At 43.0% G+C, this 19917-nt stretch overlaps 1 protein-coding gene across 3 annotated transcripts in view; it reads left to right on the top strand.

Annotated features, from left to right (window-relative positions):
• EFL1 (elongation factor like GTPase 1) overlaps positions 1-19917 on the top strand; it is a 183045-nt gene that overhangs the window by 41902 nt on the left and 121226 nt on the right. For all 3 annotated transcript variants that reach the window (XM_006139255.5, XM_089782057.1, XM_075897120.2), the window contains exons 13-15: positions 3816-3967; positions 7692-7870; positions 15477-15612. In XM_006139255.5, coding sequence (XP_006139317.3) covers positions 3816-3967; positions 7692-7870; positions 15477-15612 — 467 coding nt within the window. The remainder of the gene's footprint in view (positions 1-3815; positions 3968-7691; positions 7871-15476; positions 15613-19917) is intronic.

Below are 19917 nucleotides of genomic sequence, written 5' to 3' on the forward strand. Positions count from 1 at the left end.
AACCACTGATCAAATGACTACCGTATTTTCCGGCGTATAAGGCGACTGTGCGTATAAGACGACCCCCTAATTTTCTAGTTAAAACATAGGTTTTCGTCTTATACTCGCCGTATAAGACTACCCCCCCTTAAGAGGCCAACCGGCAGCGCCCCAGCACCCCTCCGCCTCCCCGGCTTTGCTCCCGGTGTCCCTGGTCTGCTGGAGACAGTCCCCAGCAGACCAGGGGCACTGGGAGCAAAGCCGCAGCAGCGACGGGGTCCCGCGCCTCTGAGGCTTTGCCAGAGCAAAGCCTCAGAAGCGCGGCACCCTGCCGCCGCTTCGGCTTTGCTCCCGGTGCCTCTGGTCTGCTGGGGACTGTCTCCAGCAGACCAGGGACACCGGGAGCAAAGCCTCTGAGGATGCCGGCAGCGGGACAGCTGCGGCGCGTCTGGGCTGCCCCGCTGCCAGGTTCCCCCGAGGCTTTGCAAAGCCGCGGAGGGGCTCGGGCAGCGGGGCAGCCCAGGCGCGCCTGGGCTGCCCCGCTGCCCGAGCCCCTCCGCGGCTTTGCTCCGCGTCTTCCTGGTCTGCAGACCAGGGAGACGCGGAGCAGCTTTTCTCGCCCCGGAGTACACGGGCGGCAGGACTGCGAGGTCCCGCAGTCCGTGTCCTCCGGGGCGAGAAAAGCCCCGTTCGTACCTGCAAGTCGGGGACTGCCTGTATACCCGGCGTATAAGACGACCCCCGATTTTTGGGGGATGTTTTTTAGCATAAAAAGTTGTCTTATACGCTGGAAAATACGGTATATCTAATAAAGCTGCACTCTCTTAAGAGAGAAATGTAACTTTAACTCTGCAGTTCTTGGGTCCTTCCACATACACCTCCTTATTTTCCCTCCAGCAATAGCAGTTGGTTTTACACAGTGCTCACAAATGTGACCGATTGGGATTGGGCTTACATATACTTGATTAAAAGCTTGTGGGGATACGCACAACATTTTCAGATGAAACATTCTCTGTCAGGAGCTGCATTTTTATATCATACATTATTATACAAAAGGTAATGCACAAGGGTCCATGCACAGTTACTGGTGGCTAATATCTTCTGACAACAGAAAGCATATTTGACAAACTCACAAAAGAAAGGAAACAAAAGGTTAAATAACATAGCACTATATACCCTCTTCTCCGGCACCAGAAGACACACAGCAGCTTTACCACAATTATCGTACACTACAGCCCATGCACTGCAAACTTAACTCTGTCCCCCAAGGGTTTCCAGCTGTCCAGCACCTCCTTTAGCTTCTTGTCTCTATCTTAGTTACTTATTTGGCCCATTTTATCATAAAATCTGAGCATTTCAAAATCATATTCTTTCAACATCATGTGAGTTAGCTCAGTTTTAAAAAAATCTCTTTTGAAGCTGAGATTAAGCATGAAAAAAGCATGAGAAATTTTAGTCAGAGTAAAAGTTAAGCAAGTCATAAGTACCTTTGCAACCTTAAAAATACTACTGACTACTTATTATTTCTATGTAAGTAATCCAATACATTGAATATTTAAATCTTAAAAATCTAATACAGGTATTTACTCATTCCTTGATTAATATATTGGGCAAAGTTAATAGTTCCTTACTAGAATGTATTTTTAATAAACATAAAGTTTAATAAACCATAAATTTATCTTGAAAAATCTTAACCATTTTATCTTGGAATATATGAGTTTGAAATACCTGTCCTGAATACTGTAGTGCAATGTCTTAATCTTAGCATGGAATGCTTCATTCCAGAGAGGCAGAAAAGAAAATCTGAAGAGACTGAAAGGTCATCAAAAAAGCAGGAGTTGAAAAGGGGAAGGTTGATTTTTTTCTCTCCACCCTTCTTTACAAACATTCCACAGCTGAAAGTCAATAGATTGCTTCTGAGCTGCCTACAATAGAATAAACAAAGCAGTGGGTAGTGTGCTTTACCCAAAAGATCTGATGATTTCCAAGCTAAAGCCTACTCGATAATAATTCAGTGAATGCTTTATGTTGGTTGTACACATTGTAACATTAGGTTTTTCATGACTTAAATTTTAACTTGCAGTGGAGCATGTATGTAACTACAGGGGAGTCAGTGACAGCATGACAGTGACTCCTATTAAGTAAGCAATGCTTAATTGCACTAGCTGAGCACTGGGTAGTCTGGGTCATGAGGATTTTCTATGATTGGTGGGATTGGGACCGAAGGCTCCTCGTCCTGCTCTCCTTCCTTCTTTCAGTCTTTCAGTTCTCTTCCTGACCACTCCATTTCCAGCAGATTCCTGTTCTTGGAGAGTTGGTGGTCTGGTGGGTGACCCAGTATTTGTTCAAATTTGCTTTCACCTCTTTGATTTTGCCAACTAGGGAAAAGTAGGCCTTAACATCAAAATATAAATGGTCATTAGTATGTTTATAGATGAAGTGTCTGATATGCATTAATCTTGTGTTCTGCTTCCTTTTGCTGTGGCTCATCTCATCTTTCCTCTACTTCCCGAAGGATAGCTTGATGTTGAGCCTCTGGTATCATATCTTTTAAGAGTTGTCACTCCCAGCTCTCTTTTGCCTCCTTTTCTTCCTAACTGGTCTTTCCAGCTTTTTGTACGCACTGTAGGGATGTTAAAATGTGTTTATTTGTGTACAGTAATTCCTCATTTAACAAGTGCCCGCTTAACATGTTTTCGTGATAGCACGAATTTTTTTTTAGGGAACGTTTTTTGAATTACACGACCGTCCCTGGAATAACATGATTTCCCCAGCTGACCCGTTGCCAGCAGCTGTGCGGGGCTTCCCCCGCCGCCCTGCAAAGTGTCAGAAGGTGTGCCGCTCACCGTGCCATCCCCCTGATTCCCGCTCGCCGGACGCCTTGCCCCCTCTCCTCCGCTCCTGCGTGCAGGCCGGCAGCTGGGTTTCCCCAGCCGGCCCATTGCCGGTGGCTACATGGGGCTTCCCCCACCTCTCTGCAAAGTGGTGGAGGGTTCGCCGCTCGCCGCGCCATTCCCTGGCAACCCCCCGTCGCTGGATGCAGTGCGGGTCCTGGCAGACCCGTCACAGGGGCATACCCCCAACCCAATACACCTCCCCTCTGCTCCCCTTCGCTTCCCCAGAGCCAAACACCTCCCCTCCCTGCTGTAACCCCGTCCCCTTCCTCCCCCAACCTTATGTCTGTGGCAAAACTACCAATGACTTCAGTAAGGCCAGGATTTCACTTGGAGTATTTGTCAGGAATTTTTTAGAAGTTCTCCTTTCAGTGTTTCCTGTTCAGTTTATCAGAGTAAATGGTTTTACCTTAGAGGGCAGGTAAACCAAACAAAATCTTTGTTCTGTTCTGGATAACTTCCAGTATTGGTTTAGAGAATGGATGTATTTACTGATAGTTGGCTTGAACAAATAAAAAATATTTTTTCTTGCTAAGTTGTGTGGTATAAATATTTCTAAACTGCGTGCTTACTCCATTTTATTCTTAGCTACAACTATAGCAAACTAGCATGTGATCCCAATTATCGTGACTGTTACCAAGTCACTGCTCACCAAAAGAGTGATAATTCTCAAAACAGTTACACACATGATGGGTTTGTTTTAACACAAGTATCAGCAGAAATATTGCAAAATATATAGATTCTTCCTGGATGTAGCAGAAGAATGGGATATTTTATTACTGCTTTAAAAACTACTCAGAATACTTCACTAACAAACCTTGAATTTATTTTAGAAATTTAAATTCATTTTTGTCTGTCATAAATGTAATATTGTAGTTTCTTTGTCTTTATTGGAAAATGAATGGTGGTTTCCAAATGTTAATGATTTTAAATGGTCTGTAGGCCTTTAACACAAGAAGAAATTGCTCAAAGACGTGAGCTTGCAAGACAAAGACATGCAGAAAAATTGATAGCCAGTCAAGTGCAAGAACTACCAGTACAAGTTCTTTCTGGAAATGAATCTGAATTGACTGTGAAGACTGGTGAGACAAAAGGTACAGTACTTCTTAGGACTGTCTTTTGTCACCCATTTTTCTCATAGGTAAAGACTTTGTTTTTATTACAGTGGTGCTTATGAGTCAGTTGAGAACAGGACCTGATCAGTCTGTATATGCATAGTACAAATATAGAGTAAGAAGAGACAGTACCTCCTCAGAGTTTACAGTCTGAATAGACAAGCTTGACCAGGGGTGGCCACCCAGTTAGACACAAAGAGCCAAAAGAGCTGTGGATAGTAGTGCAAAGAGCCACACATCCCTCCCCCAGAGCAAGGCACCCCTAACCCCCTCCCTAACCCAATGCCCTCCCCCTGATCCAGGCCCCCCACCTCTCCCTACTCTAATCAAATGCCATACCCCTCCCACAGAGCCAGGCAACCCCAGGTCCCTCCCATTCTAACCCAATGCCTGGGTCTCACCGGAGCTGTATGGAGGCAGGAAAAGGGAATAAGGGAATTTGTGTGCAGCCATCTTGGTCTTCTTAACAAGAGAGCAAGAGTCAGGCTAAGTCTGTGGCCTGACAACACAAGATCTGTATTTAGATGCTGCCTTTGCCTCTCGCCTCCATACGGAGATAAGGATAGAATGCTGACTCTGGCAGGGACCTTGAGATAAGGAGCATCTGGGTGGAACTAAAATAACTGTTAGCCATTGGTGTTTGTAATAGGAAGGAGACTAATTGTTACTGTTATTATATGTAATGGACAGTATATAGAATCATAGAATAATAGGACTGGAAGGGACCTCAAGAGGTCATCGAGTCCAGCCCCCCGCCCTCAAGGCAGGACCAAGCTCCATCTACACCATCCCTGACAGATGTCTATCTAACCTGTTCTTAAATATCTCCAGAGAGGGAGATTCCACCACCTCCCTTGGCAATTTATTCCAATATTTGACCACCCTGACAGTTAGGAATTTTTTCCTAATGTCCAATCTAAACCTCCCCTGCTGCACTTTAAGCCCATTACTCCTTGTCCTGTCCTCAGTAACCAAGAGGAACAAATTTTCTCCTTCCTCCTTGTGACACCCTTTTAGATATTTGAAAACCACTATCATGTCCCCCCTTAATCTTCTTTTTTCCAAACTAAACAAGCCCAGTTCATGAAGCCTGGCTTCATAGGTCATGTTCTCTAAACCTTTAATCATTCTTGTCGCTCTTCTCTGTACCCTTTCCAATTTCTCCATCTTTCTTGAATTGTGGCGCCCAGAACTGGACACAGTACTCCAGCTGAGGCCTAACTAGTGCAGAGTAGAGTGGCAGAATGACTTCACGAGTTTTGCTTACAAAACACCTGTTGATACAACCTAGAATCATATTTGCTTTTTTTGCAACAGCATCACACTGTTGACTCATATTCAACTTGTGGTCCACTATGACCCCTAGATCCCTTTCCGCCATGCTCCTTCCTAGACAGTCGCTTCCCATCTTGTATGTATGGAACTGATTGTTCCTTCCTAAGTGGAGCACTTTGCATTTCTCTTTATTAAACCTCATCCTGTTTACCTCTGACCATTTCTCTAACTTGCTAAGGTCATTTTGAATTATGTCCCTATCCTCCAAAGAAGTTGCAACCCCACCCAGTTTGGTATCATCTGCAAACTTAATAAGCGTACTCTCTATCCCAATATCTGCATCATTGATGAAGATATTGAACAGTACGGGTCCCAGAACAGACCCTTGCGGAACTCCACTTGTTATCCCTTTCCAGCAGGATTTAGAACCGTTAACAACAACTCTCTGACTACGGTTATCCAGCCAATTATGCACCCACCTTATCGTGGCCCTATCTAAGTTATATTTGCCTAGTTTATCAATAAGAATATCATGCGAGACCGTATCAAATGCCTTACTAAAGTCTAGGTATATGACATCCACTGCTTCTCCCTTATCCACAAGGCTCGTTATCCTATCAAAGAAAGCTATCAGATTAGTTTGGCATGACTTGTTCTTCACAAACCCATGCTGGCTATTCCCTATCACTTTATTACCTTCCAAGTGTTTGCATTTGATTTCCTTAATTACCTGCTCCATTATCTTCCCTGGGACAGACGTTAAACTGACCGGTCTGTAGTTTCCTGGGTTGTTCTTATTCCCCTTTTTATAGATGGGCACAATATTTGCCCTTTTCCAGTCTTCTGGAATCTCCCCTGTCTGCCATGATTTTTCAAAGATCATAGCTAAAGGCTCAGATACCTCCTCTATCAGCTCCTTGAGTATCCTGGGATGCATTTCATCAGGACCTGGTGACTTGCTGACATCTAACTTTCCTAAGTGATTTTTAACTTGTTCTTTGTGTATCCTATCTTCTAAACTTACCCTCTCTCTGCTTGTAGTATTCACTACATTAGGCACACCTCCAGACTTCTCGGTGAAGACCGAAACAAAGAAGCCATTGAGCATCTCCACCATTTCCAAGTTTCCTGTTACTGCTTCTCCCTCCTCACTAAGCAGTGGGCCTACCCTGTCCTTGGTCTGCCTCTTGCTTTTAATGTATTTATAAAAGGTCTTCTTGTTTCCCTTTATAACTGCTTCATAATTGCCTGTATTCGAAGATCTGCCTCGGGGGCAGGGGGGCTTCCTCCCCTGTCTGAACCAGTTTTTCCCTTGCTGTAGCTCGTAATAAAACTGCCTCTGGCTACTTGTTGCTTACAAATGCAGAGTGAGGACTATGTTTTCTTCCACAGTTGCCACCGCCACAGCCACACACTTCTCCCTCCAGCAACTGGGGCGTGTTCACAAAGCGGGCATGCAGCTCCTAAGGAGCCATAACCCTGAAAGCCACATTTCTGTGAGCAAAGAGCTGCATGTGGCTTGAGCCACAGGTTGGCCACCACTGAGCTAGACAAAGGGACAGAATACTTAGTGTGATGGTTTGCAGATACAGTGCAAATGCCAGAAATGTTTGGTTAATTTTAACATTCTAGGTGTGGTTTAGTGAAGTGGGATTAACTAGTGGGAAAGACAAGGGAGCTGGGTAAAATGGTAAGGTAGGGATAAAGAGGGAGGAAAGCAAAGTAGGGAACTTCAAGGCCAGGTAGAGTGAAGGTGAGGTGAAGAGTATATGAGGAAAGGAATGGGAAATGTTGAAGCAAATAGACAGTCAAATTAGTCAATTACATATAGCCACATTCAGGATAAAGATAACAGTAAAAGTAAATAGCCTGTGCATGATTTCAGCTAAAGAAAACTTTATAAAAGTGGAAAGAATTTGTTTATAGATGATCTATACCAATCTTCTCCTTCTGAAAGCATTTAATTTGTCTATTTGAAAGAACGTTTGATAGGGGCATTTGGCTTTGTGGTTTTTAGTAATACTTTGAGGACTTGTCTATACTCACACACACATTATATACCTTAAACCCCAGTACAACAATCCTGGTGTGGTTGCAGGTAAGCCAGGATAAAGATGCTTCATACCTGCAGAGATAGTTACACGTAGGCAGGGAAATAAGCTATGGCAGTTGTAAGGCATCTTTTTCCTAAGACAACTGGGTCCACCATAAGAGTTATGCTGCTAAAAATATTTCAGTGTAAAAACGTGGCCCTAACCAAAATAGTCACATCAGTACTTCAAGGCCTGAATATTGAGTCATGATGCCTTTCCTTGCTTTCTCCTTAAGTTTCTTCACAAATGATAGGACACTGATTCGTTGTTGTTTTTCCTCCTCAAGGTGCTACAGAAACTGTGTTTAGACTTCACTGTTCTTTAACTTTGATTAGGTGATGAACAAGAGCTCACTAGCCAAACAGAAAGCATGACCCTAAAAACTGTGAAACAAGAATCAGACAACAAGGAGTCTTTCATTGCTTTTGCTAGAGTGTTCAGTGGTGTGGTGCGAAGAGGGCAAAAGATCTTGGTTCTGGGACCAAAATATGATCCTGCTGAGTCTTTACACAAGGTAAGAGGTGATAGTAAAATGTTACATAGTTTGAGATTGTTTCACAACATTGATAATTTTAACAGTTTTTCAAATGCTATTAATCAAATAATAATTTTGGATAATTTTTTTTTTCAGAAATAATGAAGCAACTTAAAAATTTTTGCCAAAATTTTAGTTTTTATTATAACAAAATTAAGCATTGTGTGCCTAATCCTAGACTGTTAAATGAGGAGCTAGGATTGTCACTTGCATTGTAGCTGTGAGTGGAAATTTAATTATGTATTGGTGGTTTTCTGTGTCATGTATCCTGCTTTTTAGAGTATGTACAAAATCTAAGTATTGAGTGTGTTACTTACTTTAGCTATTTTTCATGTGATTGGTAATACTCCTACATGACTATTTTAGTCAATTCCCTTGTATCTGAATGTTGTATGTTGTCTCAGCGCTAAGTCATTGCTATTATTTAAGTTTTTTGGAGGCTTTTAAATCTGGATTTCTGAACTTTAAATCTATGGAAGATGGGATTTTTACCTTGTGTCTAAGAGGCTTTATATGGATATGTGATTACATCTCTCATAATAAACAGGACTAAGACTGTGCTCTAGGTTAGATTTATGTAGTTATTCTGCAAAGAGCTACAATTATGTTGATATGGGGGAGGGGGATGATGAATTTGTAGTGGATCATCTTTTGATCTTATGGAAAAGTATCTGATGATAACCTTTAGCTTTATGACTATGATAGTTAGCCTTTTCCAGATGTTAGAAATAAGCCAATAGAGTAGCTTAAAGATGACCTGCAAAGTATTTCAAAGAATTTGGGCTTGTACACTTTTTAGCTGCTTGATAGTGATGCAGGCCTGAAAATTTTTGTTTACAGTTTTTGGTGTTTTTAATCTTAGGAATATCAGACTTCTCATCATGTCTAGGTTTTGTTCTGGCTTAAAGTTCTTTCCTCAGTTATTCAGCTTTGACTCTGGTGAGGTCATCAGTTTACTAGTTCTTCAGTCATCTCAGAATCTTCCAAGCTAGACAGAACCTGAATTTCAAATATAAACAGGAAAAAAATGAGTCAGAGATGAATATTCTATCTTTCTCTGCTTCTTTAAAAAGATACAACTCAAGTCCAAATTCTTTTTTCTTTGCAGGTCACCTTTATGTGGCAGAAGGGACAACTGACTACATAAAACTTAATGCGTACAAAATATTTTGGTTTAATTATAAGCTAGTGAAAGGTGCTCAGTTGTGTATAGTTCTGTACTTTCAGATAAATGCATACAGATTTCTGATAAATGCATTTCAGTACATTTTGATTGAATTTAATATGAAAAGGTAAAAGTAGAATTTGATGTAGTTGTCATCATGCAGAGCGCACATAGGCGTTGTCTGAACACACACTTCCACATAGGCAGTATTTCATAAACTTTTTTTTTCTGTTAGTGAACTGCTAGAACCAATGTTCTTTTTTGAGTGCTTGTTCACATCAGTTCCAGTCAGGAGTATGTTAGATATGTGAAAGGTTAATCTGTTGACCGATGCATCACCCTAAGCAGGTGTTGCTTACCAGTTCTGGTTAACTGGTAAACAGTGAGAGCTGGAGCAGGTCCCCACCTGCCACAAGCAGAGAGCTGCTCCTGCCCAGCAGGTGGCCTGCCATCGACAGCCTCTGTCTGTGGGAGCCCGGGCACCCTTCAAGCAGCCCCAGGCCCTGCATCTGGAGCATCCTCTGTCTTCAGGGAGCTCGGGCACCCCACAGTTAGCCCCAACCCCTGTATAGGGGCTGGGAGCCCACAGAGCCAGAGGCTGCACAGGGCTGAGGGTGGGTCCCATGGGCTGGAGCAGTCCCCAGCTTGGATCCTGCTTAGTCGGTTAAACATTAGAGATAGAGGTCCAAGGCAGTGATCAAGAGGACACGAGCGCGCTTGAGGGTCAAGAGCAGGGATTGTGCACACACCCTTCATTCACTGCGGCAGCAGGAGCACACTCACTGAGCACATTTGCTCTGCTTCCTCATGGTTCCTGACGCTATGGTGAGTGAGTGTGGCCTGACCCTTGCTGTCATCCTATGCCAAGCTCCACTCGTAATCCCCAAGACTGAGTCTTTGGGAGAAAGGGTACAAAGGTGAGGTGAGGGCAGGGTGGTGGTGTGAAGGAGGTAGGCTTGAGGGATGAGGACTGATGAGATGCTCAGATCAGAATGCAAAAATGCTTGCGCCATAGATGGCCTGTGTGTTTGAGACCTGTGGTCAAGAGGATTCTGTACCACCTTTAACCCATATCCTTGTCCCCAGACAAGTTGGTCACAAGGACTTCGGCCTTTGCACCTCAGATCACTGGGCACACCAGAACCTTCTATGTACAATCACCTGCAACTTTGGGCTAAAGGCAGAAGAGGTTATTATGCCAGAGGTTCCTCAGTTTATATCCCAATGCCATAGACTTTCTTTAGCGTAGCTCTGCCCCTGATAAAAACTATACAGAACTATACCAAAACATGTCAGAATTCAGCATTGTTCCCTCGCACATCACAGGGTGTCAAACACAAGTACTTTATCCCATCTAAAGGCTACGAATATTTGTTCTCACACCCTCAGCCTGCTGCCTTGTGGTCACCGTGGTCCATGAGAAGGAAAGATGGGCAGCAGGGACCAACCCCAAAATTTTGAGAGTCCAATGATTAGACCTTTTTGGTTAAAAGGTCTAGTTGATGCGGGGCATGCAGCTGATGATAGCTAACCAACAACCTGTTCTCAGTAAATACTTCAGCTCATGGGCCTCTTTGTTGAAGTTTAAGGAGCTACCCTATCAGATTGCAGGGCCGAATTCATGGCCAGTATTGATGAAGGGAAAGTCGTGGCATGGACTTCCTTGCAAATTTCCCTAGCTGTGGCAGACTGTGCTGCCTTCACCCTCTCCAAGGTTAGCCATGTGAAAGGACACATGACTACAAGTATCTGTACTCCTCCCACAGTACAGCAAACCCTGCAGGACTTACCTTTTAAAGGTTCAGGCTTATTGTCAGAGCAATCAGACTCCAAACTGCACAACTTAAGATTCTTGGGCAACCATGAAGTCGTGGGGGACGCATACTCCCCCTGCATCCCTGCATAAAACTACAGCCTCAACAGCAGTGTCCCTACCCTTCCCATCTGAGGGTGCGTCTACACACGCACCTTAGTTCGAACTAGCGATGCAAATGCAGGCATTCGAAATAGTCAATGAAGTGGGGATTTAAATATCCTGCGCTTCATTAGCATGATCTTGCTGGCACGCTAGTTCGACTCACAGCTGATTTGAACCAGGGAGTCGAACTAGCGCGCCGGCGAGATCATGCTAATGAAGCACGGGATATTTAAATCCCCGCTTCATTGACTATTTCGAATGCCTGCATTTGCATCCCTATTTCGAACTAGGGTGCAAATGTAGACATACCCTTAGATAGGACTTGTGTTAAAGGAGGGGTAGAAATGGCAGGTACAGACCTTCTCATCCCCAGAAAGGGCCAGGACCCAACCAAACCATTGTCGAGCTCAAAGCAGGCCTTCTGAAGATGTTCCTGAAAACAGTGAACCAGCTGTAACATCAGATCCTTCCCTTTGCTGTATGAATCAACTATTCCTCTTCTACAGGCAGTACCCGAGTTACGCGGATCCGACTTATGTCGGATCCACAGTTACGAACGGGGATTTCTCGCCCGGGAGAACTAGAGCAGCGGGACGCCTGGTCCTGCCGCCCGCCTTCTCCGGGGCGAGAAAAGCTGCTCCCCGTCTCCCTGGTCTGCTGGCGGGAGCAAAGCGGCGGAGCACCGGGGGCCGGACCCGCGGCTGCTTCCAGATCAGCTGGAAGCGGCGCGGGTCCAGCCGGGTGCTCCGCCGCTTTGTTCAGCGTCTCCCTGGTCTGCAGACCAGGGAGACGCTGAGCAGAGCGGCGGAGGACCCGGGCCGGACCCGCAGCGCTTTCAGCTGATCTGGAAGCCGCGGGTCTGCCTGGGTCTTCCGTGGCTTGGCTCAGCGTCTCCCTGGTCTGCAGACCAGGGAGACGTGGAGCAAAGCCGCGGAGGACCCGGGCCGGACCGCGGCGCTGATCTGGAAGCGCCACGGTTCGGCCCGGGTCCTCCGCAGCTTTCCTCCACGTCTCCCTGGTCTGCGGGGGGGGGGGGGGGGGGGGACGCAGCTAGTGCCCCCCCAGCAGACCAGGGAGACATGGAGCAAAGCCGGGGGCTTGTGGTAGAGCAGGTGGGGCACTGCCGGTTGGTCCCGCAGCACCGCTCCTTGGCGCTACTGGACCAACCCGGCAGCACCCCAGCTGCTCTGCCCCAGGCGTCCTGATTCAGCTGCTGATCAGTTTCAGCAGTGGCTGAATCAGGATGCCTGGGGCAGAGCAGCTGGGTTGCTGCTGGGTTGGTCCATTAGCTCCGAGGAGCGGCCACGCTACTGGACCAAGCCAGCAGCACCCGAGCTGCTCTGCCCCAGGCATCCCAAAGTCAGCCGCTGCTGAAACTGACCAGCGGCTGACTACAGGAAGCCCGAGGCAGAGTTACTCTGCCTTGGGCTTCCTGAAATCAGCTGCTGATCAGTTTCAGCAGCAGCTGACTTGGGGACTCCTTGAATCTGTATGTAAGTGGAACTGGTGTCCAGATTCAGCGGCTGTTGAAACTGATCAGTTTCAGCAGCGGCTGATGCCAGTTCCGACTTACATACAGATTCAACTGAAGAACAAACCTACCGTCCCTATCTTGTACGTAACCCGGGGACTGCCTGTACTGTGAATTGTCCTGAATAACATTAGACCACTGGGTTCACTGCGTGGTAGAAGGGGCATATTCTCTCTAATTCTGCTCCTTCCTTTCCTCCCGCTCTCTTCCCCTTCTTCTGGGACCCTTCTCACAAGTAACCCTTATCTGGGAGATGCAATTGCTCCTCAACATAGGGACAGTGGAAGGGGGTTCCTCAGGAGCTAAGGAGCAAGGGATTCTACTTGCAGAAAGCAGTTTCTCAGCCTCCCATGGGTGGACTATATAACATCTCAAGCAGCTGATACAGAAGACCAAAGAAATAAAATTTCTTTCCAGTTCTGTTCTTCCATCTCTCTCAACTTTGTTGGTCTTGGAAACTCCATAATTTGCAGCTGACGAAGCTGCTTTTGAGGGAGGTATGAATGGTTTCCCAGTCATCAGTGTTGTGATCCTCCTTCAGTGGCACATATGCTCACAGGGAGGAAACTAGAGAGTCTCACCCGCTTGCATTCTTTTGTGTATTCTTTTCAGCTCGCATCCTTCAAAGCCGAACTGTGCTCCATTTCCTCTCACTCTTCACCCTGTTTGCTCATTAATGCTTCCCCATCTCCCAGCAGGAAGCATACTAACCGAGCATGTTCCTTAGAAAGCATTTAGAGAGGCTTTGAAACTCTGGAGGAGGTTTGTTTGTAATAGATGTCTGCTCAGCTATGCAAATTAGTGAACTTTCATTCCTCTGATGCATCCATATTTTTTTACTTTGGATAAGATAGTATCAGGATTCTTCCATACTCTTGCCAAAAGTCAATTCCTTGTATTTCAGGCATGACAAGGTTTTTTTACCCTATTTTGTCCTATCTGAGTAACACTTAGGAAGCCAAATTGCACTGTTTGTATATTACTAGGGGGCATGAGTTAGCTTGTGTTATCAAGAATGACAGAGAGTATGTTCATTCTGCATGAGTGCTCTGCCAAGTCTATTTTACCTAATTGGTTAAAACAATTCCTCTGAGAGGCTTACTGCATTAGTTGAAAGGAAATGATAAAATCTTTGAGATCAGTCTACTTGATCAATGGTCTCTTCTAGAACGGAGAAAGTGGAGACATTGCTATTTAATATAATTGCTTAAGCTTCACTTCAAACTGTAATGCATTATAGAATTAGGCCTGAATTTTCAAAAGTGACAGCTGATTTTTGTTGTCTAGCTCCTGACAGCTATTACCTAATCTGCAGAAGTGCTGAACTTTTGAAACTCATATTGATTTTAGTTGAAGCTGAAATTAGTAGTGCTCTGGACTTACAAAACACAAACTTTACAAGTCTGAAATTAGACACCCATAAATTGGAGGTCACTTGAATATTTGAGTTCCGTAAGCATGGTGTTCAAACAGAATGTCTTCATAAATACTGCCTGAATTGACACAGAAGATTGCAACTTTTCCTGTTTGGTAACTTTTTTCTTCTTTAAGCTTTTCTATTCCAGTCCAGATTTCATTACTCTCAGACCAAGTCTACACTAGACTCGGAAGATCGGCTTACGGTATGCAACTCCAAACTTGGCACACAGTAGGAAGCCGATGGGAGCAAATGTTCCTGTCAGCTTCCCTTACTCCTTGCAATTGAGAGGACTACAGGTGCTGGCTGGAGCTTACAGGTTTATATTAAACCTGCTAAATCGAACACCAGAATGTCAATCTCTGGGGTGACAAGTGAACACGTGCCCCCAGATTACATCTCCTTATATTCTAGTATTTTGTTTGAAGGCATATGTTTCAAGTATGTTGGAGAGAAGGTGGCCTTTGATACATTTTGAAGTTTCAGCTGTGCTGAGTCAACAATCTCATTCTGTATATTCAGAGTTACCATTTCCAGAATAGTTTGAGTACTGTCTCCACTGCTGACTCCAGTATCTAGACCCGTGGTCCCCAACACCATGGCGCCCGCGGGGGCATTTGTCTGCACCCGCCAAGTGCTCAGGGCTGGCCTGGCCCCCTGCACGTGGCGCATGCGCGGTGCCAGAGCCGGCCCCGGGCGCGTGGTGCACGATGAGCGCCAGCCCCGGGGGCGCCGCGGATTAACCCCCCCACAGCGCATGGGGGAGGGGAAGGGAGAGAGCGCCAGCGCCGGCCCCGGGCGCGCGGCGCTTGGGGGAGGGGAGAGAGCGCCGGCCCCGGGCGCATGGCGCTTGGGGGAGAGAGCGCCAGCGCCGGCCCCGGGCGCGCGGCGCTTGGGGGGGAAGGGGGAGCGTCAGCGCCGGCCCTGGGCGCGCGGCACTTGGGGGAGGGGGAGGGAGAGAGCGTCAGCGCCGGCCCCGGGCACGCGACGCTTGAGGGGAGAGCGCTGGTCCCAGGAATGCGGCTATGGGGGGGCGGGGAGGGCCGCCCCGGGTGCCCGGTGGGCGAACGGCCACACCCCCTGGCGCCCGGCAACCCCAAATGGTTGGGGACCACTGATCTAGACCTTTGGAAGATCTCAAGAAAATTATAAGGAAGGAAATCTTTTCCTTATAGGGTAGATGAAATACTAGTAAATGAATTGGCTTTTAGTATTTTGAAACTGTATTTATAAAAGCTAATTTATTACTTATGAAAATATTTGTTTTACAAATAAAATTAAAAATGTTTTGAGATAAATATGCCCTCCAAAAATTAACAAATAACATGATACTCTTGCTGCTATGTCTTTCTAAAAATACAAACCCCGTTTCTGCTCTATTTTTATTTAGAAATGAGTGTAAATACAATTATTTTATCAGATAACTTTTATTAAACTAAACATTGCTATAGGTATGTGGTTTTTTTTTTCAGTTCTGGAGTTACTTCAGAACCATGTTAATAGCACTTACTTAGGGATAAATATCTAACATTGATTATTTTTCTTTGTGCCTAGTTACCGTCAGATTGTTCTGCTGCAGATGATCTTCCAACAATACCTCATATGGCTTGCTGTACATTAGAGAATTTATATTTGCTGATGGGAAGAGAATTGGAGGATCTGGAAGAAGTGCCTTCAGGCAATGTTCTAGGTAGGACTGTGATAATGGTTCAGTTCTTAGAGCCTTCAATCCTGAGATCATTCAGTATATAAAAATGTGGAAATCCTTCAGATGTGATTCAAGTCAATAAGAAATAAATATAAATGTAAAACTTTGAACTTTATAGCGTAAGTGAATTGAATATGAGAAAGGACTAGGCCATTTTAGTTAGAATATTTGTGACGCGTCAATCAGAAATAGGGAAAAATGAATCAGTCGGACAACTCAGCCACAGAAAGTTAAATTGGTCTGAGTCTCGGTTTATATTCTGTCCAGGACCACTGCCTGGAAAACATCACCAGCAGGAGGGACTAATGGCAACATTAGGGTCCAGTGCAGTATTTCCTTTAAGCTCTGTGGCTATATTTTTAAAACAAAGCTTTAATTTTTTATGTCAGAGCACTTGCATGTTTGAACTTCTATATAGTATTATTGAATCAATTAACTTTTTATTTTGTTGCTCTTGTGTTAACCGGCATTGATAAAATATCAAAGTCATAAATAAAAGGCTTTAAGAAAGATTGAAACCAGCTTATAAAAATATCTATATGACACTTAAGAGTGTGATTTATAAATTCTAAATGTAAAATTCTGTCAGGAAAAACAGAACTACATATGTCTAGCTTTTGAACAATTAATGATTATCTGGTGACTGTATTTTTTATGAAAAGTATAAGGTTCGCTTTGCATGAAGCCCTGTAAATACAGCACCACTCACATTTGACTTCAGCTAAAAGGAAATAGAAGGTCTTTAGTTGATTAATATAAAAACAGCTCAGGGTCTAGAAATGAAACTGTTGATAATCTAGCATTTAATACCAGCCAGTGTTATCTAACTATGTTTGAATGTGGTGAAATTAGAAGTGGCTAATGAACTCTTAATATACATTAGCTATTTGTGAAAGCACACATGTATTTCTAAAAATAGATGTTAGCTAGCCCCTCATAAAATCTGCAGGAAATTAAATTAAGTTTCCAAATCGTTAGACCTAGCATGGAAACTTAAATCAGCTCCAGATGTTTTGAAGTCATTCTCTTTTATAGTGCTGCAGAAACATCCTCAGGCACAATATATTAATCTTTTGTCAGTGTTGAGAAATTAATGAATGCCAATAAACAGAATTTTTTACCATACTTGTCATGCTTATGTATTTTGAGGGCCATTTAGTATAGTGTTAGTAAGTAATTTTCCTATGTTGTGTACATACTTAGTCATACGTTTATTCCTTGAAATACACCATTAATATATCCTACTGATTCTAAAAAGTTTCTTTCATGTTAGGCAGTGATGCTGTTTCTTTCCGTATTGGAAAGAAGTCTCAAATTTCTCTAGTATTAGAGAGATAGCCGTGTCAGTCTGATCTTGCTGAAACAAAAGGAAAAACGATGTAGCACTTTAAAGACTAACGATGGTTTAATAGGTGATGAGCTTTCGTGGGCCAGACGCACTTCCTCACCTATTAAACCATCTTGTTAGTCTTTAAAGTGCTACATAGGTTTCTCAAATTTCTCTTGTAAATTATAGCTGAAATCCATCATTTGTAGAGGGCATTAGCTAATCCTGTTTAATATGTTTTTTCCTTTGCTGAAATATGGCAATAGAATTAATTATTTGCCTTTAATCTGTTCAAATGGATATTATAGTTGTGTCTTGCACTTCATGGCATATTGGCACACAGTTTTGGACTTGCAAGTTGCCATTTTCAAACAGAAAAACTTCAAAAACAGACTGCAAGAGAGAAACTGCTGAACTGGAGTCCATATGCAAGTTTGACACCCTGAACCAACATCTAATAAACACATCAGTGGTTCTCGCATTATAATAGGTGATTTTCCATTCAGGTACTTTCACCTTCTCACCACTGTTGGAGATGAGCCACATCTATTTGGATTTAATTAGCACTGTTGTCACACTCGCATATCTGAATCCCTCTTTTTTTCCCTTCAGCATCTAAGGAAGTGAGCTGTAGCTCAGGAAACCTTATGCTCTAATACATTTAAAGCATCACCTGACTCCTTGTTGTTTTTTTTTCTGAAACAGACTAGCACGGCTACCTCTCTGAAAGGGGTATGCAGGTTTTTTTCCACACATAGGGCCAACCAGAATTTTACTGACAGAAGTGGTGAGGTATACAAAACCTATGTTTATTTGCAAGAGTCTTATGTTAAACCTCTGTACTTCATCTTAAAATAGTTTGAATATGCTAAGTTGCCTTTTTTTGTTATTTTGAGTATTTTAAAGATTTAACAGAATGATTGTGAAATACTTTAAAAGAATAAAACCAGCTCTCGGTGTTGATCAGACCCATAAAAACCAGTTGATTATAACTCTCATTGCTGTTTTCCTTCATGTAGTAGGCACCCTTAGAAGGGATTGCTTGTCGGAAAGTCTGCTGTTTCCAGAAATTTTCTTTAAAAAAAAAAAAAAAAAAAGAGTGTTTCTAGAACCAAAAGAATCTTTCAAAATGATTGAGATTTATTTTGTGTAATGAGCATCTGGATATGCTCTTTTTAATTGAAGTGTAGATACTTTCTGAAATGTGAAACACACCATATAGTGGCACAAGTTTGGTCTAGATTTTATGAGACCAATTATTCTTTAGTAGCATAAGATCAGAATTGGCACTAAGGCAAATGAAGCAGTTAGTTAGCCAAAATATATTTAGTATTTCACAATTTTAGCACACTTGCATCTGATCTCTGGATACATTGATAAATGGCTTTGAATTAATACCTATCTAGAACATTCATACTGGAGCATGATTAATAATCTGATGTCATGTTAAACATTTTCAAAAGAGTTAAAAGCCCTATTTATCTTCTAGTCCATTTGGGTTTTTTTCTCTTCCCATTAAGGTACATTGTTAATTTATGTAGCTTTAACAGACACCTTTCCTGATTTCTCAATGAGAGAATGCAGTATCTTTGATATAAAAGGGAAGTTGTAATAATTGCTAGTGCTAGGCTTTTATGACAGCAGTTAGTAACAGTAATTTCTGTTTCAGAGCCAATTTACTTTCATCTTCAAAGGATGCATAAGTGCTTTCTCTCCAGCCATATAAGGAAATTACTTGTAAATTATCTAGTAAAATAAGGAAGCTGAGTTTTACCCTTTGTAATGAAATTATTGCCATATGGAATATGCAGTTAATCGTAACTGCCTGTTTCTCTTTTTGAAATGTATAGTTTATACTTCTACTATAGGTTGTATATAATGAAATTTGAAAAGTCAGAATTTCTACCAGGTCCTAATGAGAAGCCTTGTATTATGTTTTCATATCTAATCAGATGTGATGGCCAAAGAAATTGATGTGAAGATTATATAAATGAAGGTGGAAAAAGTGTTTGCCTATTGGTCATAATAATCAACTAACTTTTCCTTGACAATGTAATATTTTTATAAGTGTGTTAAGAATCTGAGAAATTTGGGACTGATGTCTGTAATGTGCAGAAAGTTCTTCCTTAGACTTTCAAGGAACTTTGCTAATAAGTTAAACTTGTATTCAAATAACTATAAGGTTATGGGTTATGACAAAGACAAACAAAATAAAAGAGATTGATTAGGACTGAAATACCATCTCCTTCCTTCCCTAATGACCATAAACGCTGCAGGGACTATCAAAGGATGAGTGACATATTTTGTATGTAATTAGGTAGAAATAAAAGGATATAAGGAGTGAGATTCCACTTTGGGTTTTTATTAATTTGTATTACAATCTTGTTGTCAAGAATGTTCTTCTTTGTATATTTGCTGTTCTTCATAGACCTTTTCTTAAAAACTCTTAAACAGTAGGCCTATTTCTATGCAGTATCTATCTATAGAAGCAAATTACTGTTTCCCCCAGCATTCACATCTGCAATTTCAGTTCTCCAGAATCTGTTGGATGAGTTATCAATTTCTTCACAGTTTCTGGTTAAAAATTAGTTAAATCTGGTCAGCGCAAATAAAACTGTTCCTGAGGTCCCATGGATAAGAGTGTGGTCATTTTCAACTACTTGTTTGTCAAAACTCTGCTTACTTATGTGAAGTGCTCTTTATCTAGTGACAGAAGCATTTCGTTTGTGGACTTTTGGGGCTTGTCTTTACAGTGTGTTGGCATGTACCAGCTAAGGTATAATTTCTTGTGCCTGCCAGTATGTTGAAGACTAACTGGCCTTGTGGATCCTACTGATGCACACCAAGAGTTCCCAAATTACACTGATGATTGCTTGTTTCAAACAGGGCTACATCATTGTGCATTAAGGAACTTTGTATGCCAGCAGGATCCATGCAGCCAGTTGATGTGTGCAACATGT

Source organism: Pelodiscus sinensis, chromosome 14 (assembly GCF_052426305.1).
Source record: "Pelodiscus sinensis isolate ZL-2025 chromosome 14, ASM5242630v1, whole genome shotgun sequence".
NCBI classification, from domain to species: Eukaryota; Metazoa; Chordata; order Testudines; family Trionychidae; genus Pelodiscus; species Pelodiscus sinensis.